Source organism: Blennius ocellaris (assembly GCF_963422515.1).
Source record: "Blennius ocellaris genome assembly, chromosome: 4".
Taxonomy (NCBI): domain Eukaryota; kingdom Metazoa; phylum Chordata; class Actinopteri; order Blenniiformes; family Blenniidae; genus Blennius; species Blennius ocellaris.
The window spans coordinates 27,169,511-27,196,768 of record NC_137653.1 but is presented as its reverse complement, the minus strand read 5'-3'; the positions used below and the strand labels follow the sequence as shown (position 1 = coordinate 27,196,768).

General features: G+C 44.4%; 1 protein-coding gene across 1 annotated transcript; it reads right to left on the bottom strand.

Moving 5' to 3' along the window:
* Nucleotides 1–856: 856 nt before the first annotated feature.
* serinc3 (serine incorporator 3) lies at nt 857–15,786 on the bottom strand. Its single transcript, XM_080495094.1, has 10 exons — nt 15,711–15,786; nt 10,486–10,647; nt 9,422–9,615; nt 8,423–8,502; nt 8,214–8,351; nt 7,957–8,126; nt 7,492–7,582; nt 6,813–7,014; nt 4,892–5,119; nt 857–1,881 (listed from the first exon to the last, which is right to left on the bottom strand). Exons 1-10 carry the CDS (start codon nt 15,747–15,749, stop codon nt 1,746–1,748), a joined length of 1,440 nt encoding a protein of 479 aa, XP_080351220.1. The 5' UTR covers nt 15,750–15,786; the 3' UTR covers nt 857–1,745.
* Nucleotides 15,787–27,258: the final 11,472 nt, after the last annotated feature.

The following is a 27,258-nucleotide window of genomic DNA, read 5'->3' as shown; positions in this document are numbered from 1 at the left end:
TTGTGTTATTGTACAATTTTCACTATGTCATGGTGAAATAGTTCAAGTGAACACTTAGCAAACAAGGTCCATAATCACTTTTCATTGTGAGAGGAGTTTAGAATTGTGTGGTCTGTGGTTCTCACACCCTGAACACAACCCTGGACTGAGCCTGTATTTCTTCATGTTGCACCGTCCAGTAGACAGCTGTGGGTAGAAAAACACACTTGGGTGTCACCTGCACAGCCCTGAGGTCACTCCTCACTTGTTCAGGGACTTTTCTAGTATTGACAATTAAAATATTGATTATTGATTCTTCATGAGACACATCAAATAACATCATTTGATCAACTGTAATCCAACCAGGTACAAAGGTCGATAAGTTACGGTTGGTCTCTTGTTGATTCAAGGGGACATTTGGCCAAAGGAAAGCAACACCCAGGTAATACCTGCTTACACAAGGCCTAAACACAAAGACCCTGCTATGAGTGTCAGTTCAATGCCCTCTGGTGACACTTCCAGTAGCTTCTGAGCACAGCTGCACAACGTGCAGGAGGAATAAATACTCCATTGTTCTTCAAAAGAAAAAACAGTTTCCTCCAAACGGACCTCTGAGATCTTTTTCAGCAAATCTGTGAGATTCACATCTGGATCCTCCACATGTGGACTTTCTTTGTTTGAAGCTTTTCTATCACATCAGAATTATTGTGTCGTCACTGTGGACTCAAGGACTTTAATACTGGCTACACACACACACACACACACACACACACGCACGCACACACACACACACACACACACACAGAAAGACCCCGACCGAGACTCACACCAGGAAGTGAGTCACTTTATTTCTTTTTAGTACATGTTGGATATCAAACATCACGACAGTCTCATTGTCCATAAAGTTCATCAAAAAGCCTAGAGATTGACCAAAACATGGATAATGTGCAGGTAACAAGTGTAACGGTGGCCAGAGTCTTCTCTTTTTCGGTCTGTTAACATATTGAAGTAAAAGCAAATAAAGTTGTGTGTAAACAGCTAAAGTGAAGCTACAGAAGCGTCTGATCAGCACAAACTGACTAACTAGGTTATAGCAGCTTTAAGCTTGCAAGGTTCAGGGTTAAAATCCAGATTTCAGTCTCAGCATTAAACTTTTCAATGACTCCTACAAAATAACCTGTTTTTGTGTCGACGATAATCCTCAACAAGTACAACCATGATAAATGATGAAGGGATCGCTCAGGTGATAACATCATCCTCACTGTTTCAGCATCAAACTATCTGGTGTCTGAATCTCTCACCATCTGACAAGGCGACATGTTAAATGCTTCTTCACTCTAAATAGCTGGATCCAGAAACATTTGGCACAAACGTCGACTGACTCCAGGTCAGTCTTACAACACACTCTTCAAATGGGTTAAAGCTCATATACAAATAAGGCATCGGAGAACGACTCCGTCAAACCTCCACATTCTAGTAACTATCATTTCCTGAGAATTCAGATTGTAAAGGTGCAAAGGAAAGTGCAATTCTCACTATTACCAATAAAAAGTTTATAAAAAAAACACTAATATGAGATTGTCTAAGAGAATTTAGACTGAATTTATTGAACTTCTTATTCTTCTATTTGTTTCTCAGTGTAGGATATGAATTGTTGCTGTGAAACGTCTCTCATGGCACAAAGTCCTGGAGGTATAAAACACCAGTCTGTCCTCACAGAGAGATGGAGGCAATGTGGCGGCGGTGTGAAGGTTGAGGGCGGCGGCTCAGCTGAAGTCTCGGTTGGTGAGGAGCATGGGAGCGACGAGCGTCCAGCCGTACAGAGCCAGGCACAGCCAGCTGGAGGAGATCTTCACCCACACCGTCGGCCACTTGCTGGTGATGGTGTAGTCTGCATCGGGGCTGCGGGGGGTGGGGGGGGGGGGGGGGGTGGACATCCTGTTTATCACCAACGTGGTGATACAACATATACAACAGCTCAGACACTGAAGCTCTGATCAGTGCTTGTTTTCTCGCTCCTGTCACTGTGACAACCGCTGGCCGTTAAAGGGAAGATGCTGTCGGCTATTCAGTGTTTTTAATGGTTTAATTACTTCAAACAAGATTGCTGGTAATATTTGTTGGAGCCATTTCGTCTCACTTTAAGGTTTATTTAGTCTTGTGTAATATTATCTTCTGACCACTGGGGGGAGTAATTTACTGAGGTTCCACATGGGTTTCAGTGATTCAAGGTGCTGGTTACACAGGTAAAGGACAGGTGTGGGAGGTGGGAGTTCCAAATGGAATACCTGGATGTATTCTGACTCCGCCAACTTTATCGACAGTGAATCGACAGCGGACCTCTGGGAAGACAAATTACCCAAGGATGCCCTGCAAGTAGTTACTCATCACGTATGCGAGTACGCGCTGGCGTTCTAAGAATTGGAAAACGGTCACAGTTCCTACCTCCACAATATTGATAGGGAAATAGTAAAACTCTGTTTATTTACATTTATTCCACATATTATTTTACTTTATAAAACTTCAGGAAGCTATTTTTATTTATTAAAAATGTCCATTCACTTGAGGAGAGAAGCTGCTGAGCCTGGGAGCTCTCTGCACTTGTTAGAATTTAAAAACAATGATTTTATTGTCTTTTAATGTTTAAAAAAAAACAAAAAACTATAGCATCTATAGTAAATTGTAAAATCTGTTCAATAAACATATGCTTAAAGGTATTTAAACAAAGTTAAGTGTTGGAGTTTGCATAATTGAAAATTTTGACGCCAATACACATCATTGGTTTGGTCTATCTCGACTTTTTATAATAACTATATATGTAATTTGGAAAAATGATCCTTGAGGATAATTAGTCACTAGTCACTATATAATAAAACCAGTTTTAAATCATAAAGCTTGCTGATATGACTCAATTGAAGACTTTAGTGGAAAATTCATGGGACAAACACATTCCAGTCACTAGAGATCTTTGACTTTGTGTTTGTCCTCCACACCGACGTCTCTCAACTGAACGTACACATATCCCCTGGACATATTTGTGTATCTGCCTGATACACTGACTTTACTCTCAGGACACACTTTGGAGTTTGCTGTACTGTGTCTTTGCTCCTTCACAATAAAAGGTCATATTCGACAACCCAGACCGAAGCACTCTTATTCTTCAGGAGCTTCTCAATAGAGGTGAAAAGCCTCCACAGCTGTGCACATGTTTAATTATTATATTTAACTGCTATCCATATTTTAAATCAAGTAACAGATATTTCTGTTTGTGTGGTTATAAGAATTCAAAAGCAGAAATGCTTCCATTTTAATAAAATTTGTTATTTAAAAAAAAATACCCAAGCTACACATATCTCATTTTTTTACGACAACTTTTTAATGGTGTATTCAGGCTGGTTTTAACCTGTTATTGTCTGTTTGAAAGACACGTGAAGACGTTAGAAAGTTACCAAATATGGTCCTAATAAATGATTAATACCTTTAGTTCTGTCGATCAAGTGATCATTTTAGCATTGTCCTCTGAACGTCAGGAGTTAAATAATAAAGTCCCACATGACCACAGACACTGGTGACTGCATTTAAAAAAAAAAGAGCTAAATTAAGCCCCGTCTCCACCGCACAAAAAGTACCAGCCTAGACGGGTCTAAACCGCTCCGGTTCACGTGTCACGACATGTAATGCAGTCTAAACCGCTCCAGACCGCTCCAAAGGCGACCGCTTTTCCGCTCCCCTTCCGTTGGGGTGCCGGGGACCATGGAACGGGTCTGAGGTTGAGCTGCTGTCTGCTGATTGGTCAGTGATTTACGACACGCCCTCAATATGTTAATGTGCTGGCTGGATGAAGCCTCTGCTGTCAGTGTGGTCAGCTGCGCACTGGTTGTATTTATTTTCATTTTCTTTTCTTTGCTGCTCAACTTTAGTGTTTGTTGTGAAAGAGCGACTTGAGGCAGGGGGAGACCGGGGGGAGGGACTTTGCATCGCGTTGGAGTTTTCTGTTTGCAGCATAGCGCTGGCCGTGGCGCTGATGCGCGTCCGGGACACCGGAGTCTGGAGCTTTCGTCTCCGGTGCTGACCGGCTCCGGCAGCTCCGCTTCCCAGAGGCGGTCAGCGTTCTGTTCAGCCGCGGTCAGTGGTGCTTTATCGCGGGGACGGACCGCGGAAGCGATGAAAAGGAGCTTGGAGCTCGGCGCCTCCGTGTTCCGGCGCTGTGCTGCCGGAACACGGAGGCGCCGGAGTGGAGAACCTCCTCAGACTCCCGTGTCTGTGCCTCAGCCAACTGGGGGGAACGCTCCGGCCACTTGCCCCGCACCCGAGCGCTCGAGTGCGGGGCAAGTCGCCGGCAAGTGGCCGAGCGACTGGCTCTCTCACAACAAACACGGAAGTTGCGGCTGCAGCTCTCCACTGCAAAAAATGACTGCTGCAAAAAGTAACTTTTTTTTTTTCCGCTGCAAAAAATTAAATAAAATTAAAGTGCAAAGTGGAGAATTTAAACAACAACAGAGGATTCATAAGATCTACATCTGACGACGTTCTTTTCTGTTATAATGTCACATTTCTGCGAAGCTCATAAGCCCCGCCCACTTTTCACGCTCCTCTCTGCAGTGGAGACACGACCCAAAATTTCGGTCGGGGTTGTGCTTCCGAACTGTTCCGTACCGCTCCGCTCCGCCCCGGCACTTGTGTGCGGTGGAGATGGGGCTTTTGTAAATAGAAGGTATTAAGAACTACTAAACATCTATTTTTCATGATGAGAGCACATTTCCTGTGCGACACTAACATCTGAGTTTTAAAAGACATCCAGTGGGAATTTATTCTCATTCTGAAACTTTTTACTTTTTACATGTGAACTATTCAGACTCAGATCAGTTTGAAGGGTTCATTCAGGAATTTTGCCGACTCAGCGCCTGCTCACCTGTACCAGTTGGTGAGAGTCATCATGATGTAGAGTGAAGCCAGGAAGAGCATGAAGTGGAAGAAGGAGTAGCTGTACTGGACCATGTCCCGCTCGTTGTCCTCCACCCGCTGGGGGCCCGTCCCCGTCTCCGACGGCGTCGAGCCGCTGCCCGCCTCTGCCAGGATGGCCGAGTCTTTGGACGCCATGGTCAGCTTGTTCACCTGGCTGGTGCTGGACGAACGGATGCTGGGGAGGAAGACGAGGGGAGAGGAAACACAGAGTCAACTTCCACTAAACACAGTAAACACACTGTAAGGCAGGCAGGGTGGTACCAAATTCTCTACTTTTATAGGTACCGACCGGATTCCGACGGTACTACCCAGTACCGTTTCACGTAAAATCAAATGGTACCGGGTTTCGGTACCTCCGATTCAGATTCCGTTTATTAGCCATTTGTAGTATGGAAACCACATTGGACAAAAATGTGCAAGGAGCTCAACGTGTCAACGTTTAAAAGACATTTCATGATAAAGAAAACCCCCCCCCCCCAAAAAAAAAAAAACAATCAGTCAATCAATGCCACATAAAATTGTAAAAAGGGTAAAATACTGTGCAATAAAAAGTCCGTTCAAAAATACAAAACGCATCCTTGTTGCTGTGAGAGTTGAAAGAGGAGGCGATTTTCCGAGCCGGACTTGAACGTAGCATCGCCGGAACACGAGCGTAACTGTTCAGACAACAGAGCATGGCGGAGAGAAAATGCTGGAGAGGCTCCACTTTTAAAGTGTGATGCAGATTCTGCTCACTGCGGCCGGAATACTTCTAATATGAGTGTTGGAATAATTGTACATAAGTTATCACATTTATGCTTAATCCACATTCATGCCAAATCATTTGAAGTGTTTCAGTCGCCGTGCAATAAGCACGGCTCCCTTGCTGTCTAATCTTGTATTTTGAATTCTTGCAGGAACACGCTGACCGAGACTGATAAACAGGAGACCAACGTGCTGTCGAAACTGCCACACACATACTGAATGTTCCGACTTGTGCTTGTCTAGTGATTTTCCACTACAGTGCTTTCCTTTTACCTTTCTTCCACTCCCCACCTTCGAACCCCTCATAAAAAGAGAGGAACTGGATGAGAGTCTTCGGAATGGGTTGGAGGTTGTGGCTGAAGCACTCCCTATCCATTCTCCTTGCGAGTGAAAACAAACTTACCCTTGTTGTCTTGTTCTTTCTTGCAGATTTAATAAACGTCTATAGCCTGAACCTGACAATGAGGAAGCTCCTGGTGAAGCACTAGACTTTTCTCAAGGCTGAAGAGATTCTCATTTGTTTTAAACTTATATTTGCCTCCATGCAGCCTCGTCACACAATGATTCCAGTGAAGAAAGTGATAGGAAGACGTGGATTGAGTTTTAATTTGGGTATTATTAAGAAAAAAAACACTTTGTAGTTGTAGTTAAGGCTTTTCGTGTTGCAGGAATGTGTGAAGCAACTGCAATGTTACAATACAAGCATGTTGTTTGGATATAATTGTTAAAGTTTATATATTAAGAAGAAAATATGTTAAATTGAAAAAATTCTAAGATTCTATTATCAAACAAATTAACATTCATTAACAACATAAACACACACAGAAGTACAGAGAATTGTAACAGTTGAGTACTGATATTGATTCCCAGGTACCGTATCGGTTCAAATGTGAACGGTGGCCGTCCCTACAGAAAGTGAACCCCTGAGTCCTTGCTGACAGCAGTCATGATGTGATAGTCGTTCCAACACGGTATCCTGACCACAGTCAAATCTGAGCTCCTCCCTCAACCTCTGCGACTCTGAGCTCACTCCAGTGAGACGGTGAAAACATCAGTCATTACACGCTCACCATTTGGCCTTAGAATTGAGTTTCAGTGTGCAGTGACGGTCCGCTGCGGTTCACCTGGAGTAGAGGATGCACAAGATGAATATGATGAGGCCGGTGATGCTCTGGGCGTCCCACCACTGCAGGTACGGAGACGTGGGGACGGGCGTGTCCGTCATGACGATCACCACGGCGGTCTGGTTCTCCACCTCCAGCGGGGCCAGCGTGGGCACCGCCATGTTCTGGATGATGCTCAGCAGACTGGGGTTGCAGGTTTCATCTGTGGGGAGAACAAACGCTCACAGACCGACTCCTCTCCGGGGCTTTTGCGAGAAAATCCATGAAATGCATGTGAGGAGAGCCATGAATTCAGCTTGAAGTCACCACTTCAACCCTTACGAATCATCCGTGATCCTTTCTCTGCAAAAGAAACCCATTAACCATGGTAGTTTGTGCTTCCTGGTGGGAAAAGGCTTCACACAGAACACTGTGAACACAGCGGACTGACCCGGCACCACCTGATCGTTCCAGGGAGTTTGAACAAGCAGAGGAGGAGATGAAGGCGTCGTTCTCTGTCTCTCTGCATGTGGAGTCGACCCTGACACTTTCTGGACTGTTTCTATATGTTGGTTCCATCTGTTGTTTCTGATTTCTTGTAAAGCGTCTTGAACTGTTGTGACTACATTAATACACTTTTTCCCAGCATTGAAAACCTTTTGTGGGTCTAATGGGGGCGACTGAGGCGACGTTGGCTCACCGGGCTCGTTGCTCATGGCCGACCAGGTCAGAAACATGGTGTACAGGGTGATGAAGGACGACTGCAGGAGGCCCGACCGAGGCTGGGAGTCCTGCAGAGACACACCAACATTTCAGAAATAAACCACTCCTGCAGCCTCAGATCTGTCACAGGTCTGTTATGTGGAAGGAAGAAGGGAGACTGAAACACAACAGAATGATATATTCTGTTCCGTCATACATCTGTACCGATATCCAGAGAGGATTCAGTTGATAATTGGAGCTTGGTTTTGAATGATTCTAAATAGTATGGATTGTGGGTTAAACTGTGTGTAAACACAGTTGTTCTTTGTGAAACGAGGAGAATTTCTCAGTCAGTTCGGAGGAGAAAGTTTACACCCTTTACGTCACACATCACCCTCCCCGGCTGTGCTCCAGATGTCTTGGTTCTGTCCCCCCTGGATAACGGCGTGCGGCGGCTGCGTACCTGGACCCTCGGCAGCACAGACACGACCGAGGTGGCGATGCAGAACAGCGTGTTGAAGCTGATGAAGAACTTGTTGATGAAGCAGCCGTCGGGTTTGGTGTAGAAGATGAAGAACAGAACGACGGCGGTGAAGGACAGGATGTAGTTGAGGGACGTGACGGCCAGCAAAGCTGAGGACAGGCAGACGAGGCTCCTTTCAGTTGAAGTGTTTTGTTGGGTGGCCCCGACCCACAGCAACAGTAATAATAGTCACTCACCGGCGTACCAGCCTCTGGAGTTGCCCTTCTCCATCTTGTCCACCCAGGACTCGTTCCAGGAGTGGACAAAGTCCACCAGCAGCACCAGCTGGATCACGATGAAGAAGAAGGCTCCGCCAGATCCCATCACAAACCACACTGTGAGCACAGGGAGACAGCGGCGGTCACCTCCCGCACCGCAACGATCGCTTCCTGTCTGAGCGGCTTACCGTAGGTGAAAGGCCTGTCAGGAATGTAAAAGGCACCGGCCGTCACTGCCAGCAGGGCGGCGATCTTAAAGAACCAGAACCTGAAAACAAAGACAAGCATACATTTTTTTTTTTAATGCATTTTAGCCTCCTATCCTATATGGATTGTAATACAGCCAAACTTAAGCGACACAGTTCGAGCTGATGGAGACGCGAGAGTCTGCAGGAAGCAGAAAGGAGGAGGACTCGCTCTCTACGTGAACAGGAAGTGGTGCGCCGCCGCCCCGGGCAGGTACACATTAACATCTATATGTGCTGGAGGAACTCTTGGGCCTGACTTTTACTTGCCCGTGGATTTGGACACGCAATTGTTCTCATCGTTGACGACGCAGACGTAGCGTGTGATGGTTGCTAGGTTACACACACAGCACGCTGAGGCGATAGTGTTAATGTCTATTAATTCTCAACACGCGCCCTGCTTTCTCCCGGTATGTGAGCTGCAACGCCGGGGGAAACCCAACCATTAACCAGCCTGGTCCTGCTGCAGCCCCACCGCACGCAGAACCCACATCCACACGCAGATGCAGGAAGTGGTCACCTGACTGCTTTGAGCCCACAGACTGCCATGTGCTGCAGGGGTCCCACAGCGAGGACACGGAGGCAGCTGCACTTTGGACACTTGAACTGAACGCTGCTTTCACTGATCAGCCGGAGCTTCATAAGGAGCTCAGACTCGGCATGAAGGAGGTGTGGGACGGTGAAGGAGGTGAAGGTCATCACCGAGCAGCTCAAGGAGCAGAGAGCGAACCGGCCGAACAACTCTTTCAACACAACTGACTTCCCTCCCTCACTCCCTCACTCACACCCCTGCCTTGCCTGTTCAGGGGAGGACAGATGTTTGTTCATGGAAGTGATATTCAGAGTCTGAAGATGTGAGCGTCAGTGCAGGTCAAAGGTCATTCGGTAATTCAGATCACAGAGGAACCCGTCAGGACGGAGGCCCCGACGCGGGCTCCTTACCCGTTGTGGATGGCCGCTCGACAATTTCTGCTGTCCTTGATGTTAATCATCAGGACGGAGAACCCCAGGAACCACACGCTCATGGCGAAGCACACGCGGTACACGGCTTTGTAGCCCACGAACATGTCGCAGTTCAGGTCAGCCTGCAGCTCAGGGACCATGGAGTCGGCGCCATCTTCACAGAAACCTGGGATCTGCAGCACAGAGTCACACGGTTGAAGACAAGTCCAGTCATTTAAAGAGAAAATATGACAGCAAATGTCTTTTTTCATTTCACTGCCTATTTTACAAGAATCTCCAGTTACCCCAGAGAACTTTGTCAGTTTTATAAAACAGTCCAAGATATGACTGACTAACAACCAAACGTGTGATCATTAGGATAGTCATGCACTTATAATAATCAATTTGATCATCTTTGTTTTACTGTATTGTTTTTTATATGTTTGCAAACTTATATGGATTTATGTGGGACAATAGAGGAGTCTTGTGCCAAATCTGGCATATTTCCAGTAACCTGGCTTGTTCATTAATATGCACTGTCCCGTCTAAATAAACACATATATAAACTAAATGAAATAAAAAATAATAATAATAATATGTGAGTAGATTTTCATAGTGTGCTTGTATTTCCTTGCACTAAACAAAGAGTAAACATTTGAAGGAGCAGTTATGTTATTCATTATTGATAATGATCACCTGAGAGCAAAGTCTGAAGTTATTAAGAAAGTGTTTTTGTGTGAAATATGCTGCTGAGAAATGGAATAAATAAATTGGATCATTAAGTGTGAGAATTGGTGGTAACTTTTGGTTGGAATACTACGATACAAAGGTTTTTTCTAAATACTTTGAAGTCATAAAGGCACAGATGTGCAATTTACACACGATGAGCTGAAAAACACACATATTCCAACCTTTTCTAGCTTTACATGTCTTTAAATTGCATGGATTTCTATATAAGTACCGTAGACAGATATAAAGATAAAGTGTGAAATAGCCACAAATCAGAGCAGACGAGGAATAAAGTGAAGGAAGTCATCATCCCTCTGCAGATCCCAGCGTCTCACCCGTTTGAGCTGCTGATCCACGCCGGGCGACAGCATGACGCAGGCCACGATGGTGCCCAGCAGCAGGACGCAGGCGTAGACCATCCGGGTCACTGTGGAGTTCCTGCTGTGGGGACAGCAGCTGCACATCAGGCAGGTGGCGCTGCTGCACAGGCACGGCAACTTCAGGACAGAGGACATGACATGTCGGTCAGGTCAAGCACAAGTCAACCAGCTAGGAGTGAATTAACTAGCGTGTGTGTGTGTGTGTGTGTGTGGGAGTGGGGGTGGTTGTTAAGGCTGTTTTCACCTTCATGCTCACATAATCAGGCTTTTCATGGGCCGGGCTTCATGGTATCATTGTGTGAGTGTTTGGTTTGCTCGTGGCACAGAAGAGACGTCGGCCTTGACAGGAAATGGAGCAGCCGCACGCAAACAAAAGTCGCTCCTTATCATGTGATGAGGAACCGAATAACTAATTATATTTGGATGAAGACCCAAGGACAGCCTGACTTTTTCCCAGGCAGGCTTCAATACCGAGCTCTGTTCAGTGTTTCCTCTCCGTGGCATCTTCTCCGTGACAAATTCCTGTGTTCTCCATGTTTAATTCAAAGTAACACATATCTAATGCATGACTTTTGGTCAAATCTACAGAGACAGAATTAGTTTTTAGCATTAAATTAGATGCCGTAATTCCCATAGGTTCTCATGGTAGACGGACTTGGACACAGTCTGGTTCTCCATTAATGGAGCTGAAATAATGAAAGCATAGGTGCAATGAGCAGATCTACTTTCAGACTATTATCTACATTCTATATTTGTTTATCATGAGTTTTTTCGCCTGTCGCAGTTCGCTGACGACTGTGGGAAGTGACGACCCACTCTGCGGCGTGTGTTTTGTGGAATATTTATACAGGATCGCTTTCAGTAGGCGCACAATCAAAACACAAACACTTCTTGGCTAGAATAAATGCGTCTTTTATTCCCCACCAATCAGTGAACAGCAATACATCACACAGCAATGATAGATCAATCGCTTCCCTCACCCGTGACCAGGGCCGCCCCTGGCCAAGTGGGGGCCCTAAGCAGGATTTTATTTTGGGGGCCCCCTTCCAATAACATAATAATAATACTAATTATTATTATTACTATTATTATTGTATTGACGTTTGGAAGCCATCTCTCTCTCTACTCTCCACCTGTAAACAACTGCCTGCCGGCCCATCTGACCGCTGATTGGTCAGATGGTGATGCTTCGCGCTTTCGTCTCTTTTTTTATTCTCTCTCTCCTGCCTCGGGCTGACTTGGTGGCGGTGTTCTACGCCGCCTCTCGGCAAAATGCACGCGCATCCTTTGCGCATTTACAGATTATGATGATACTTTAATGATCCCGAGGGAAATTCAATTCACTTGCGCAAAATGGGGCCCCCCATGGATCGCGGGGCCCTACGCACAGCGCGTGTTCTGCGTGTAGGGAGGGGCGGGCCTGCCCGTGACGCTGATCTGGAGAGCCCACAGATTAGTGATGAGAAACCCGACTCCTCGAACGGACTCACGGGTTTTTGAGTCGTTCACCCAAGTGAATCGGTCATTTGAGTCATTTGAGTCATTTGATTCAGTTGCGCATGCGCACTATTTCCACCCGCTCCAGGACCTGGAGGCTCAGCTGAACTGCGACATGAACCAGGGGGAGAATCATGTATTCATAGTAAAATGATGAAACACTTCTGAGGAAAATAAACAATAAGTACACATTAGTTTTTAGTGATCCTGGTCTCCTTATTCTAGATTATGTGTGTTGTTTTTGAGGTTTAGTTGAATCAGAAAATAAATTAGATAAATTATTAAACTGAATAAATACCTGGCATCCAGAATGGCAGATATACAGTATATATTAATGTATACATATGTTTTTATAGTTTTTTTTTCTTCCAACATTCTGATTTTCTTTTTTTACTAGTATCTAATAAATAATCTAATAATAAATAATGTGACGTTCATAGGGCAGAACTAATTATAGGGGACAATATTAAATGTAACACAATACACGCTACAGTGGTATTTTAACATTGTTTACTGTGTATTTATCCATGTATTATTCATGTATTTATCTCTACAAGCTTTGTGAAACAAACAATGTATTATTTTTTTCTCCGCCGTCACTCGGAGATTTTCAGGTGAGGGAGGGGGGGAGGACTCACCGCTCATGAGGTGAACGACACAGCGGAAGTGCTACTGACCGATTCAGTGAACGACTCTTTCGAGTTTCGAGGGGAGTCGGTCATGTGAGCTGAACGATTGGAGCGAGCTGACTCGGGCATGTGAGCTGAACGATTCAGGGGAGGTGAGTCGGTCATTCGTGCTGAACTACACCGACAAGCTGACTCGAATGTGCTGAAAGCCTCATGTGAATGTCAGGAGCCGGAAGCTGCTGTGCTTAGCGGCCCAGCTACAAGGAGGCTGTAGCAAAAATGACTCAGTGAACGAGTTAATGAACGTGAAAACTCGTGAGTCACCGTTCAGTAAAGTGACTCGCGGGTTTTGAACGATTCGTTCAAATTTGATCATCACTACCACAGATCGGGCATGAGAAATGCTGTGCTGGTCCACGCGAGTGTACGGCTCCGATGGAAGACTCTAACTATTCTCCCCCTTACATCTATCTTTATAGGGAGGAGCAGCTGCACCGCCCGTGCATCACTGGAGACTGGCCAGGTCTCCAGACGCGCAGGAGCGGGACAGCTAACCTCCCGTTCAAAGAGGAGCCATCGTCGGCTTCGCAAACATGTTCCGAAACCGGCGCCTCCCTGTTCTTCGCCGAAACTACTCATGGAGCCAATTATATAAGGAACAAAACATCTTATCAAAACATCTTATATAAGCATGAAGCGGCAGCCCTCAGTGCTTTTCCACTGTGCAGGATTTCATAAGGTCTCTGTGCAGACGTGCAAATCTGCACGTATGTGTTATTTCCCTTACAGCGCGCCCCAAGGCTCAATCTCAGGCCCCTTGCTTTTTAAACATGGTCCCGCCAGGAGACATGGCCAACCAACTGGCCCAACCAGTGCACTAATTCTTATAGTTTTGGATTTCCTGCCCTGGATGTTAAAGAACGTCTTGCAGCTGATGTGTTCTACTTTTCTCCATTTGTGAAAAATTCCACAAAAGATAAAAGTTTGACTTGAACAATGTCATGGTGGGAAAACTGTCGGTTTGTTTGTTAATGTTGATAATTACAACTTCAAAATGTTTGCCTCACGTGTCTCTTGTTTTGTCAAAATCCCCCGTATTAATAGAAGCTGGGTAAAAACCTTGTGGTGAGCGCCACTTTGCAGGTCACAGTGTGCATGAGTCATTTATTGCGAACCACAGTGAAGCAGCCCGACGCCGTGAACCGACCGGGACGAGCGCCTCCGTTCACAGCAGCTCCTCTCCTCTCTGAACGCAGGTCAAGAGATAAGGAAGCTCACAAGACTGTCGGCAAGTTAAAGCGGCTGCCAGCCAGACGAGGTCGGCTTAGTGCTCCTGACCAGGCCATGGCAGCGTGCGCCAGATCAGCGGGGCCTCGACCCGACCTGAACCTCGGGGAGAGAAACTCAGTGTGACGTGAACAAAGACGCCGTCGTCATTTCCCCCGGAGGCTCTCTGAGAGGGACGGGGCAGTCACATGATCTCATCGTCTGGTTCTACCGTCGGAAAGACGCTCTTCTGCTCATATCACACTTCACCAGTGGCGTTGATGTTGATGTTGTTGTTGTTGTGTGATCGAGTGACTGAACGTTCTTATAACTTCACATTCACCCATTAACACACACACATTCACACACCAACGGCCGCCATGCGAGGCGCTCGGTCCATCCACTGGGAGCCGTTTGGGATTCGGCGTCTTGCTCAAAGGCACTTCAACACGGGGACAGATAAGAGAATGGAACCTGCCACCTGGTGATTGCACCACCAACCGGAGCTGCAGGATTATGATGGCAACAACACATCACAACCTAAGGTCTAATCCGCTCGCTGACACACTGGCACTGATCTCGTCACTCCAGTCGCCACGTAGAGAAACATAACTGCACTTTGTTCACAATATCATTCCTTTTGTTAATTGTCCAAAAACACCTGAGAAGAGAGCCGCCGTTGTGTTTCTATGGTTACTTCTTTCCAGAGACTTTTGAGTTGTTTTACTATCGTTGATGAATGAAACGTTATTTCGAACATACAAATAAAAATAAAGGAAAAGAGAGACGTTTAAATGTAAATTGGTAAAACCAAAAACAACAACAAAAAAAACCCCCCAATGAAACATCACATCCCACTTGCTCACATTTGTATGTTCAAAAGGAGCAGGAAGATTATTGAAAAGACAATATTTTAAACATAATAAATCATGTTTGGCAACCTGGGAGAAGAATTCCAATATGAATTTGTGTTTTTGGTTATAGAGAGATGTTCTTTGGTTACATAAGTGGATTTTGTCAAGAAAAGGAGCATTTTGTCACCTGTTTGCTCACATCACATTATTGTGTTTTTCATTCTAAACGTTCTTTGCGATGTTTTAGTTGTTGCTTCATGAACAGAACTGAGTTGGATTCAGTTTATCCACAAGTAGGAGACACATTTTGATTAATAGTTAAAGTTTTAAGTCGTTTATGCGAATCATTTATGTATTTGAAGTGGTGTGTGTGTGTGTGTGTGTGTGTGTGTGTGTGTGTGTGTGTGTGTGTGTGTGTGTGTGTGTGTACAGGTCTAATACTGGACATGAAGCTTGTTTTGGTCTTCACAACGAGACAACAAAGCTGCGGTAATCCAATTAATCACGTGTAAGCAGATGACCCAGTGTGTCGTGTTTAACCCTCTGCTGCCCGGTTCTGAAGCGTTATGAAGCCAGTCACATGTTACAAACACACACACAACAAATACCGTCGTGTCGAATAAAGCAGAGTTTACACGAGGAATAACAGGACCTTACAGGAAACATTTGTGAAAAATATAAAGTATTCTCAAAGTCTATGCATGTGTCAGTGTACATGAATGAACTGCGGCAGAAGAAAAGAAAGACGTGCAAAGTTCTGCATAAACAACGACTAGATGTTAATAAACGTGGTTCAAACATAAATAATGACAGGACAGGGATAACAAAAAAATAAATAAATGTAAAGGTTTCTATTGTTATCATTCTAATGAAATTAAATGAGAACAATAAATATTGTGGTATGTAAATAACAACAATACACTCTCAGACTCACCAAACCAGCCAGGGAGAAGCCCCCCAGCACAGCCCCCATGGCCCCGGTCGGTCTGTCAGCAGGTCCTCCGTCTCCTCCGAGCCTCCCCGGTGCTTCTGCAGTGAAAGACTGAGGCCCGGAGGGCTCCACCTCCAGCCCCCTGCACACCGCTGCCCCGGCTCCACAGCGACCCCTGGCGGCTGGACCCGCTGTGACCTGCAGTCCCTCAACGTTCATTTTCATACATCTTATGTTGTATTTACTAAGTTTCAATAACATTCGTGATAGTAAACATTTGACCAGTTTTTGCACTTCATATTAGAAATTTCACTCTGCGTTGACCATTTTTAAGCAGTTTTGGACGTTTTAGCAAATTTTCCCCATTTCACTTGCACCTTTTTAAAATATTTTTTAGGCCAAGAGATAGGAGCCCTTTAGAAAATGACCCTGGTGTGAAAATAAGATTAAAAAAATAACTTAAATGTTAATTCACATATGATTTAGTGAAAGCTTCATGGAGCCACTACAGAGGAGCTAAAGAGCCACAAGTGGCTCCTGGCCTGCAGATCACAGAACTGCAGACGAAGGGCGCCGCCATACCTCCACTCTATACCGGAAGTCACATGACCTCAATAGCTGAAGTTTGTCGTCTTTCATTTTTTCATAGAAATTGTATTAAATGTAGAAATGAAGAACAATGATAATTCACAGAGAAAGTAGAATCAATAGTGCTGTCAAAAATAACGCGTTAATTTAATTAATTGATCTGGAACGTTTAATTCGTTAAAAAAAAAAAAAGAAATTAGGTAATTAACGTAGTTTTGTTTACTTGCGGGTTTATTTGTTTTTTTTGCTCTCTTACCTGAGCATCATGTGCTCTGGAGGCAGCACTGTGACCACAGAGCAGCAACACCCTAATAATAAGATTAAGGCAAAAAGTTTCACTTGAAAAGTTACCTGATTGAGAAAGGGAACGTCATCAGCTTTGAAAAGCTGAATTTAGCGAGAGATGTCATTGGGGAATCCAAGATGGCCGACAATATGTCTGCTTCCTTATGATTGCCTTTTTTATTTTTTTTTGCCATTTTGATATGAATCACCACCACAGCGCATCATTTGGCCTTTTAAATGTGGCGGCGACCACATACACGTATGGCAGCGAACACAAACAAGTATGTTGGCGCCCGTAAGCCACTATGATTTGATACCTCACTGGCGAGGTTTCAGTTTTGAGAGTAGTATGGTGCTGACCGTGAGCAATTATGTCCGCGCCCACAAACAAGTATGTCGGCGCCCGTACGCCGCCATTTTGCTACGGCACTTGCGGGGTTTCAATTCTGGAGGAGCACGGTTGCGTTGCAGATCATGTACTACTGCTTCCCACCGACAGTGGCGTCACTGTGGTGGTGATTCGTATCAAAATGGCAAAACAGAAAGGCGGCGATCATAAGGAAGCAGACATATTGTCGGCCATCTTGGATTCCCCTACAGCAGGTTGCCATGTTGGCTGACCAGGAGCCGGCAAACTGGTAAAGCTGGAAGAAAGACTTTCAGGTAAAATATTAAATATTTCTCATCTGTCTATCTTTCCATGGCTCTCCTCTATACTGTGTGTGTGTGTGTGTGTGTGTGTGTGTGTGTGTGTGTGTGTGTGTGTGTGTGTGTGTGTGTGTGTGTTACAGTATATTATTGCCACTTTGTTCATGTAATAATTTCACAACTTTGTTTCTACAAATATTCAAATTGTCACACTGTTGCACCTGCACTCTAACTAAACCCAGACTTATGTTAGATCTTTATTAATTAATTAATTTATGTTTTTATTATTTTGCTGATCTTGGAGAGAAACAGTTTCACCAAAAGCTAAAAGAACATCATAAAAATAGTCTTTAAATTTAAATATAGTTTCTGTGTGTTGAGTCGACATTAATTCCGTGCTTTTCCCTCAACAAATATCAATTACAAGGTTCAGTCTTCAGTAGAAAAACAATGTGATTAAACGCAATTAATTTAAAAAAAATTCCGCAAAGAATTATACATATTTTTTATTCGATTGACAGCACTATAAATACATACATACATACATACATACATACATACATACATACATACATAAATGAGCAAATAAATAACCTCCAATATGGTATTTGTTTCTTCTTCCACATACTTATTTAAGTTGAAAAGAACAAACATGTTTAATGTTCGCAAACTAATACAGGCACTCAGACAACAACAACAGTAATAATAACAGCAACAACAACAACAACGACAATACTACTACTACTACTACTACTACTACTACTACTACTAATAATAATAATAATAATAATAATGGAATTCTTTGCATTTACATTCTATCAAAAAGAAATATAGCCAGAGAGCAGGAACAAAATTCTCTGTTCTCTGATCCATGATCAAAATAAAACTTTTGTCATCAATTAGAAGAAATTTAAACTGTTTATTCAGTTTATTGTTCAGAAGAAACCAATGAGGTGCAAAAGTTACCAGATGAACTCACTAATCTGATACTGTTTCTTCAGGTTCTTTGCATATTTCTCACAACTTTATTCTTTTCACCAGTAAACATGGTCAGACTAACGACATTTTAGGCTTTGAGGTTTGATTCCTGCAATTTAATCACAATAAGAGAACATTTAAATAATCAGCAGGACCCAAGCTCAAACTTAAGCATAAAACTTGCACAAAAGTTAAAAGACAGCAACCCTGCAGTGTTTCTCTCCAGACTATTCATTAGTCGCACAGGTCTCGAGGCCTCTGGCTGACAACTAAACTGAAATCTGACTGATGATTTATCTCAGTAGACCCGATTCTAGTCCAGGCTCTGGAGGGAGTTCCTTCTTTGTGCCTGCAGGAGGCGCTGTGAGGCTCTCGCCTTTCAGAGCTGATGTGAAATGTGGAATCTCTGAAAGAACCAGCTGGTGTGAACCAGGAGAAGATCCAGAGCCACACATCAGACAACAGCCTCTGAACATCAAAAGTGAATCTTCTCCGTTTCTTGGACACATTAGTTCTGAATTGTGTCACGAGGGTCTGATATGAGAGGAAACTGTGTTTGGCTGGAGAGTTCGACCGTAATTTCATTATTTATGACAGTGAAACTGCAGTTTGGTCGACATTTCAATGAAATTTACTGTGAGAATTTTAATGTCAATGCACATTGTAAATATGAGTACTACTATGAGTATCGTTTCCCCCACACTTTTCCATAAGTATTGCAAAGTGTGTGTGTGTGTGTGTGTGTGCGCGCGTGTGCGTGTGCGTGTGTGTGTGCGTGTGTGTGTGTGTGCGTGTGTGTGTGTGTGTGAAACAAAATAACCAAACAGAAACTATCAGGATCCAGACTGTCCAGATGAGAGTCGTTTTTATGTCTTGTCTCACCGTGTCTCGTCTCGTCTCGTCTAAATTATTGTCTTGGATTTGTCGTGACTCTGAATGATCCAGTTGAGACTTTCCAGTTAACTTGCTGACGTCACTTCCTGAGCCTGTAGAAAGTGTTCAGGCTGAACACCAAAACCACACCAACCTCATTGAAATCGCTAAAAGAAGAGACACAAGGTTTTCTGCTGAGTATGCAAATCACCCCTCAACCAACAGCTCACATCTCGCTTTGTGCTCACGTTGGTTTCAGATCAAGGGCATCCGTCACGTTCACTCATCATACGAGTGAAACTGCACATGGGGAGCCGGAGGAAATCACTTTCTGCCTGAGAGGCCCAGAAAGCCCAGGTGGCTCGTGTGACAAACACTCTTCTGCTGGGACATTTGCTGTCTCTTGATTCAATACAAGAGTGAGACGGAAGCTGTTTTACAGACACTTCAATCACTCAGGCAATTGAACCTCACCCTCAAAGTTAACCCTTTAAACCCCCCCCTTCTTATCGTCTACCTTGTAGAATGAGATCAACTTTATTAACTTTATCATGCTTTGCAGAACAATTGAGCCAGCGCAAGTCATTCTTCCTACAAAGTGGCATCACGATGAATATTTGCGAGTTCGTATTTCCTAGTTTTGAAAAGATTGTCACACTTCTTGTGTGTAAAGTCCGTTGGTGTTATCGCTTGATGTGATAAAGACCATAAAGTGATCCTCAGTGTTTGCTGCAGTGAAAAGCTTCCGTGATCCCGCTGTTCAGTCTCTCTGATTAAAACTCCACGCTCCACAAACCCACAGAAATAATCTACATTTATGCAATTTGTCTTGCAAAAGCAAGAAGCTTCCTCCGGTCTGTCCTGAACGGTGCCGCTGCCTCGTGGCCCTGAGGTCCAGCTGCTTCAGGACAGGCCTTCACAGTCTGCAGCTCAGAGATCACCTTCCTTTCTTGTAGCGTCTTACCGAAAATATGTGTTTAGTATTTTCTAGTCGATCCAAAGTGACAGAAATCATCCTAAACAGAAAACAAAAGCTGAGAAAATAAAGTAACTGAGCATATTAGCAGCACAAATGTGGATCTCATCATGGTTGCACGAGGTTCAGTTAATTAAATTAGCTAAATACCACGCAGCAGGCTCAGCCATCTCGAGGAAGACAATTAGCATCTCAATAATTATTTGATTCCAAATGAGGATATACTGTAGTCTGATAAACCTCTTATCAATGGGGGATCCTCTTTGTCTGTGTCCTCATATAATAAGAGTCATTTGTGCATTTTCTTTCACTCTGCTCTTAAAGGACCTCTGACCAATATATATATATAAAAGTTTTATCAAGGAAACATGTTTTAACTTTTACATTTATCTACTTCTAAGCTTGTGTGACGTGACAGACTGTGGTCTTCCACTGAGCGTCTCCACTGTTTACCTGACGAATGTCTGAACTCTCGTCTGTGTTTCTGCATGTCGGTCTGAAAACGACGAGGAGCAACGACACGCTGCTGAATGTGTGAAGACCAGAAACCAAAGTACACAACATCTCCACGCTTTGTTCTGGAGGAGTGTGAAGGAAGTCGTGTGTGTGTGTGTGTGTGTGTGTGTGTGTGTGTGTGTGTGTGTGTGTGTGTGTGTGTGTGTGTGTGTGTGTGTGTGTGTGTGTGTGTGTTTAAGGTCTTTATCTCATTTTCCTGCTTTCACATGTTTGTCAGTTACAGTTCAGTGTCATTCCTCAGAGAGAGGAGCCGCTGAGCAAAGAGTCGTTATGTGTTTGTGGCTCGTAGCAAAAAGGAGAGTCACACTCACAGTGAGACCTCAGAGCTGAGGAGCTGCACAAGGTCACGTCAGGTAAACAGATGATCTGGCAGTGAGTGCAGGATGATCTTTATGGAGGAGGTGAACCGCTGCCAGGTGGATGAAGAACCAATCAAAGTGAAAATAGGCTGCACTAAAACGTTAGTGTTTGTGTTACAACATCTGCATCACATTCCTAGTTTGGTTTCTAGAGTGTTTCAAGTTGTTCCAGCAGATTATTTCTTTGGTAACTGACATGATCTGCTGCTTTTCACTCATCCTGAGTTTCCCTGAACATCTGGATGAACCGGCCCTTTAAATGTTGTTTCTACAAGGAATTGTGGGGCAGCATGAGCCTTTAGCCTACCTTTGGTAAAGGAAGCATCAGTGTTTCCTAGGCTAAAGGAGGTTCTAAAGGAAGCATCAGTGTTTCCTAGGCTAAGGGAGGCTCTAAAGGAAACATCAGTGTTTCCTAGGCTAAAGGAGGCTCTAAAGGAAGCATTTAGCCACCTTTCCTTAGCTTAGTGAGAATCCCACGCTCCTTATCATGGCCGCCACTTAAACACTTCTGTGGTTTAAAGATGATGTAGGTAGGAAAGGAGATAGGAGGGACAATTAGGAGGTAGGAGGGACTATTAGGAGGTAGCAGGGGCTATTAGGAGGTAGGAGGGACTATTAGGAGGTAGGAGGGACTATTAGGAGATATGAGGGACTATTAGGAGGTAGGAGGGTCTATTAGGAGATAGGAGGGACTATTAGGAGGTAGGAGGGACTATTAGGAGATAGGAGGGACTAATAGGAGGTAGAGGGACTATTGGGAGACAGAGGGACTATTAGGAGGTAGGAGGGACTATTAGGAGGTAGGAGGGACTATTAGGAGGTAGGAGGGACTATTAGGAGATAGGAGGGACTAATAGGAGGTAGAGGGACTATTGGGAGACAGAGGGACTATTAGGAGGTAGCAGGGGCTATTAGGAGGTAGGAGGGACTATTAGGAGGTAGGAGGGACTATTAGGAGATAGGAGGGACTATTAGGAGGTAGGAGGGACTATTAGGAGATAGGAGGGACTAATAGGAGGTAGAGGGACTACTAGGAGGTAGGAGGGACTATTAGGAGGTAGGAGGGACTATTAGGAGATAGGAGGGACTATTAGGAGGTAGGAGGGTCTATTAGGAGATAGGAGGGACTATTAGGAGGTAGGAGGGACTATTAGGAGATAGGAGGGACTAATAGGAGGTAGAGGGACTACTAGGAGGTAGGAGGGACTATTAGGAGGTAGGAGGGACTATTAGGAGATAGGAGGGACTAATAGGAGGTAGGAAGGACTATTAGGAGGTAGGAGGGACTATTAGGAGGTAGGAGGGACTAGTAGGAGGTAGGAGGGGCTATTATGAGGTAGGAGGGACTATTAGGAGGTAGGAGGGACTATTGGGAGGTAGGAGGGACTATTAGGAGGTAGGAGGGACTATTAGGAGGTAGGAGGGGTTATTAGGAGGTAGGAGGGACTATTAGGAGGTAGGAGGGGCTATTAGGAGGTAGGAGGGGCTATTAGGAGGTAGGAGGGGCTATTAGGAGGTAGGAGGGACTATTAGGAGGTAGGAGGGGCTATTAGGAGGTAGGAGGGGCTAATAGGAGGTAGGACGGACTATTAGGAGGTAGGAGGGACTATTGGGAGGTAGGAGGGACTATTAGGAGGTAGGAGGGACTATTGGGAGGTAGGAGGGACTATTAGGAGGTAGGAGGGACTATTAGGAGGTAGGAGGGACTATTCAGACGCACACAGAGAAAGCACGGCAGCAGCAGCAGAAATAGTAAAGGGCAGCCAGTAAAAATCAGTTAGTGAAAATAACCTTGTTGGCTGAATTTATTTGAACTAAGTAATTTTTCTTCATAAATATTTTGAACTTGAGTTCTTTTTGCAACAGAGGGACATTTCTTTCAGATTTACCAACACAGATATCCTCAAAGTTAAATCTGTTAGTTCCTGAGAAGGACCTTTGACCTTTAACCCCAGCTGCTCCCATAATGTACACTTCAGTTTAACTATGAACAGGATTGGTTAAATGCAGAGAAATACATTTTCCACTAGGGTCCATAAAGTCTGCTTTCTTCCTTATTCTTTCTTTGTCGTCCTTTGTGGTTTGAAGTGTTTCCTTTCCACAGTACGGATCAGAAGCTGGCTGGAAATGCTCTACGATGATCATTATTGAGATCCGAGGATAGAAAATGAGATTACATCTGATTCAGTTGTGCCCCGCCCATCACCCTCAGTCTGACCCCGCTGAAGGTGAAGCTGCTGTGAAGCTCCACCACATGACGACAACACACCAGCTTCCCAGTGCTGGAAGAGTTCAGAGGGACGAGCAGATCGATATTATACCCAAAACACACAGATGATCGACAGATTAGGATTCAGGAAACATGTAAAATCTGTTTCCAATATAGAATGTTGACGTTTAGATGTGAACCTTATACAAGTGAAATGCATCCTGCGTGTGTGTGTGTGTGTGTGTGTGTGTGTGTGTGTGTGTGTGTGTGTGTGTGTGTGTGTGTGTGTGTGTGTGTGTGTGTGTGTGTGTGTGTGTGTGTGTGTGTGTGTGTGTGTTCGGTGACAACGTGCTGAGATGAACGATGTTTCATGTCGAGAACATTTGGACGACGCGAGAGAGAAAAACAGAATCTGTGACATCTGTGATTTTTAATTTTTTTTTATTTTAGATCGTCAGCCGGGGTGATTGTGACCCTCTGTGTGTCTGACCACTCACTTGTCTGAGCAACACAGCAGTGTTTTTCCATCACAATGACAGACAATTCACCAGAATTTAGTCAAAAGTCAGAGAGACCCAGAACAACCTGGCTGGCACAAGACCAGAATAAAAACATCATTATGAACTGGTGCCTTAAAAGGACAAAGTATTTCACAACTTCCAAAGAAAAGGGTTTGCGTCATCACAGGACCCTGCAGACCGGCAAGGACAGAATTTCTCAACACAGGCTCAAGAAGTGGCTCTTAACTCATTCTGGTTCTGCTTCCACTGACTGCTCATTGTTCCAGGACGACACTGGGCTGAGAAATTATGTTCTCATTGTGCCGGCCAGCCAGTTCCTGTCAGCTCAGACCACTCCGGCAGGCTGCTGCCCAGGAACACAGACCTCACCTTCCATTAGTCGATGCCGGTCCGTGAGCCTCGGCCCGGGCTTCCTGCTTCGTGATGCTGTTTCAATGGACTGGGAGGGGCAGGATGCCTCTCCAGCATCCAGCACTTCCATGGAACCACTGGAAGCAGACGGCCGCTCATCTTTTCTCCTTGTGCGCCACAGTTTTCACGTGTTCACTTTAACACCTGCGTGGTCCTGCTCAGAGCCACCAGCCAGGTGGGCAGTCCACCAAAAGACCAATAATGAGCATTTGTTTGAAACACGGTTATATCTGTAGATCTCACTCTTTCTTTATCTTTTTTATTTTCATGACTTTGAGAATCAGAAAATACATGCAGTCATTCCAATGTTTGTTTGTTTGGTTTTTTCCCCCCAGATATTCAGCTCTCACAACATGTTCTGAGAACAACCAGGACACCAACTCGAGGAGCACAAAGGAATTCATACTCTATGCTGCACGGGATGGGCTCGTCTCCCTTCAGGTGAAGACGGTCCAGCAGACACCGCTGCCGCTCTCCTCCTGTGGTGCTTCTCCTGATGTTCAGAGAACAATACAATAGTATAATGGGGGAACCACCACCTCCCCTCAGAGACCAGGACCAGACAAGTCCAGACGATCTATAAAACACCCCTGACAGTGTGACTGATTGAACCTAGAAACAGCTTCTTCCAACAGTCACAAGGAAAACCAGAACCTTTTTCTTCTGCATGAAGCTGAACGTTTCATGTGCTGACTGGAATACAGTTGAGTCAATGCTCTGTGTCAATAACTTCCAAAGAAAAGGGTTTGCGTCATCATGGGACCCTGCAGACCTCTACAATAAAGGTCATCAGTGCTTCTAAGTTGCATCATCTGACCAATTGCAGAGCAGCTAATGTAATTGGGATGCAGACAATTCTTCTTATGGAGAAATGAAACCCATCATACAAACTAAAATCTCCACAGTTGCTGGGAGGAAATATAGAGATATAGAGATATACGATATTGATTTATCGGAGATATATATATATATATATATATATATGTGTGTGTGTGTGTGTGTGTGTGTGTGTGTGTGTGTGTGTGTGTGTGTATATCTCACTGTGACCACTCCATCTCACTTTATTAGAGCATAGAGGTTTCACTCAGAGCTTCCTCTCTGACCTTCCTCTACTTTACATTTTGTTGTTGTTTTGAGGCTTTATGTTAGAATAATAATTTATAAAAAAAAAAAAAAATTCTCCAAAGCACACCTTTAATAATACCTGCACCAATCAGGATCTTCTAAGAATGGGCAGGTCATTTCCCAAGAAATCTGATTGGTCAGGAGGCGGAGCTTTTGCACCGCTAGATCTCTTCCAGAACATGACCTGTTCCGTCAGGTTAAAGGTTCAGACTAATTACTGGGTTGATTTATCCAGGAAGTGAACCAGTGTTGCAGTGCAGAAAACTAATAGTAAAAACCCTGAAGTTCCCTTGATTAGAGAAAACCCCACTTCGTAGTACAGGCCCTCGCTATTTCGCTTTGGCGTGTGCTTTTTGTTTTGCTCTGCTCTCGCCGTCCTCCCTGTTCTAAAGCCTGGCTGGATGGAGTCCAAACTCCAATTCCTCAGCCACTCCTTATCTGCGTGGACGAGCACTTCCACTGAGCGCAGCGCCACGCCTCAAACCCCAAACTGTCCAATAAGCTCCAGCACCACGTCTGCCAATGCTGCCAAGAACGATGAGTTAAAGTGTTTCCGTAATAGCTGCAAGGAGGGTGTGTGGGTGTGTGCGTGTGTGTGTGTGTTTTCTTTTACCTGACACTGTAACAACTCTACAGCTCCTCTGTAGTGACTCTGTTCAATTGTCTTGAACTATGTCAACATAAATTCCTGCACCAGACTTCTTCAAAGCAATAAATATGAGCTCAGAAGGCGAACGTGGCAGAAATTTCATCGGACTTCACTTTGTTGTTCACAGTTTGCGAAACACACATGTGGTCTCATTGATCAGCGACACAACAATCACAACTTTTCCACGACAACAAGCGGATGTTGGTACATCTGACTCGTTTCTTCCACTGAACCGCAGCCAAACAGCAGCTGGGCCCCGAACTGTGCATCGCAGCACGATACCCTGCTGTCACTGTCACCACGTGTCACGTCTTCAATGTTTCACTCACTTCTTGCGGACGAACCACAACCGAGCTCTTTGGTACAAAAAGAGTTCATGAAGACACAAACGGCAGCTTCAACCTGAAGATTACTCACAATTTGTCAGTTTTGCTTTTTTTATGCGTTTATTTCACATAAAGGTTCTGATAATAAGATGTGAAAGATTTCACATATTCCACATCTCAGTCTTCCTGATGCTATTTTTTTTTTTTTCATTCAGCTTTTAATCAAGCGGCCACATATGACCAAAGAGACCTTCAAATACACTCCAAATCTTTGTTATCAGGCAGAATGTAAACACGTTCTGAAAACATTTACATAGATTAAGTTTTGGACAGAACCTGAACAAGAATAAATGAAATTACAACACTGAGCCACGTTGAACACAGTAAAAAAGGAGTTAGATGCTGCCTTTTCAAGGTCATTATGAATTCACCTTCACATGGCTGCGATATACAAAGCTACTTTGTCAAAGGTGCAGCAGGTACAGGCTTCATGTTATGGGGCTGCATAAAGCGCCTTGCACGGCTGCAGCCTCCAATAGTGTGTGAACGTGTGTGTGAATGGGTGAACGTGTTGAATCGTGTAAAGCACTTTGGGGATGCTCTCAGTGAAAAAGCACTATATAAGTGAAGTTCATTTGTCATTTATGTTTGCTGTCCTCATCAAAACACTGCAATCCCCAAGAAACCAATCAGAAACTTCAAAAATGGGGGGGGGGGTCCATTCAATCTTGGTCCACTGGCCATATGTTGGACACCCCAGGGACAACATGGTAGAATTCAGTCTCTCCAGGCTCTCATGCTGTTATTTAATGTGTGATACCAAATCAGAAATCACACAAATCAGGTTGGCCAATGCAAACTAAAGGGAGTGGTTTATGCCCACGTGGTCAACACAAGTGAACCCTTCTGAGGGTCGAGACAAGTAAAAAATACACAGCATTGCCTGGATATATGTAACACTTCCCCTGTAACAGTGCAAAGTCTGCTCAATATAAATAACTTCACATCTCCAAGCGTGTGAGCACGAAGCAAAGACGAGTCTCTTCCTGTAACCACACAGACACACAGAATACCAACAGCACCTTGG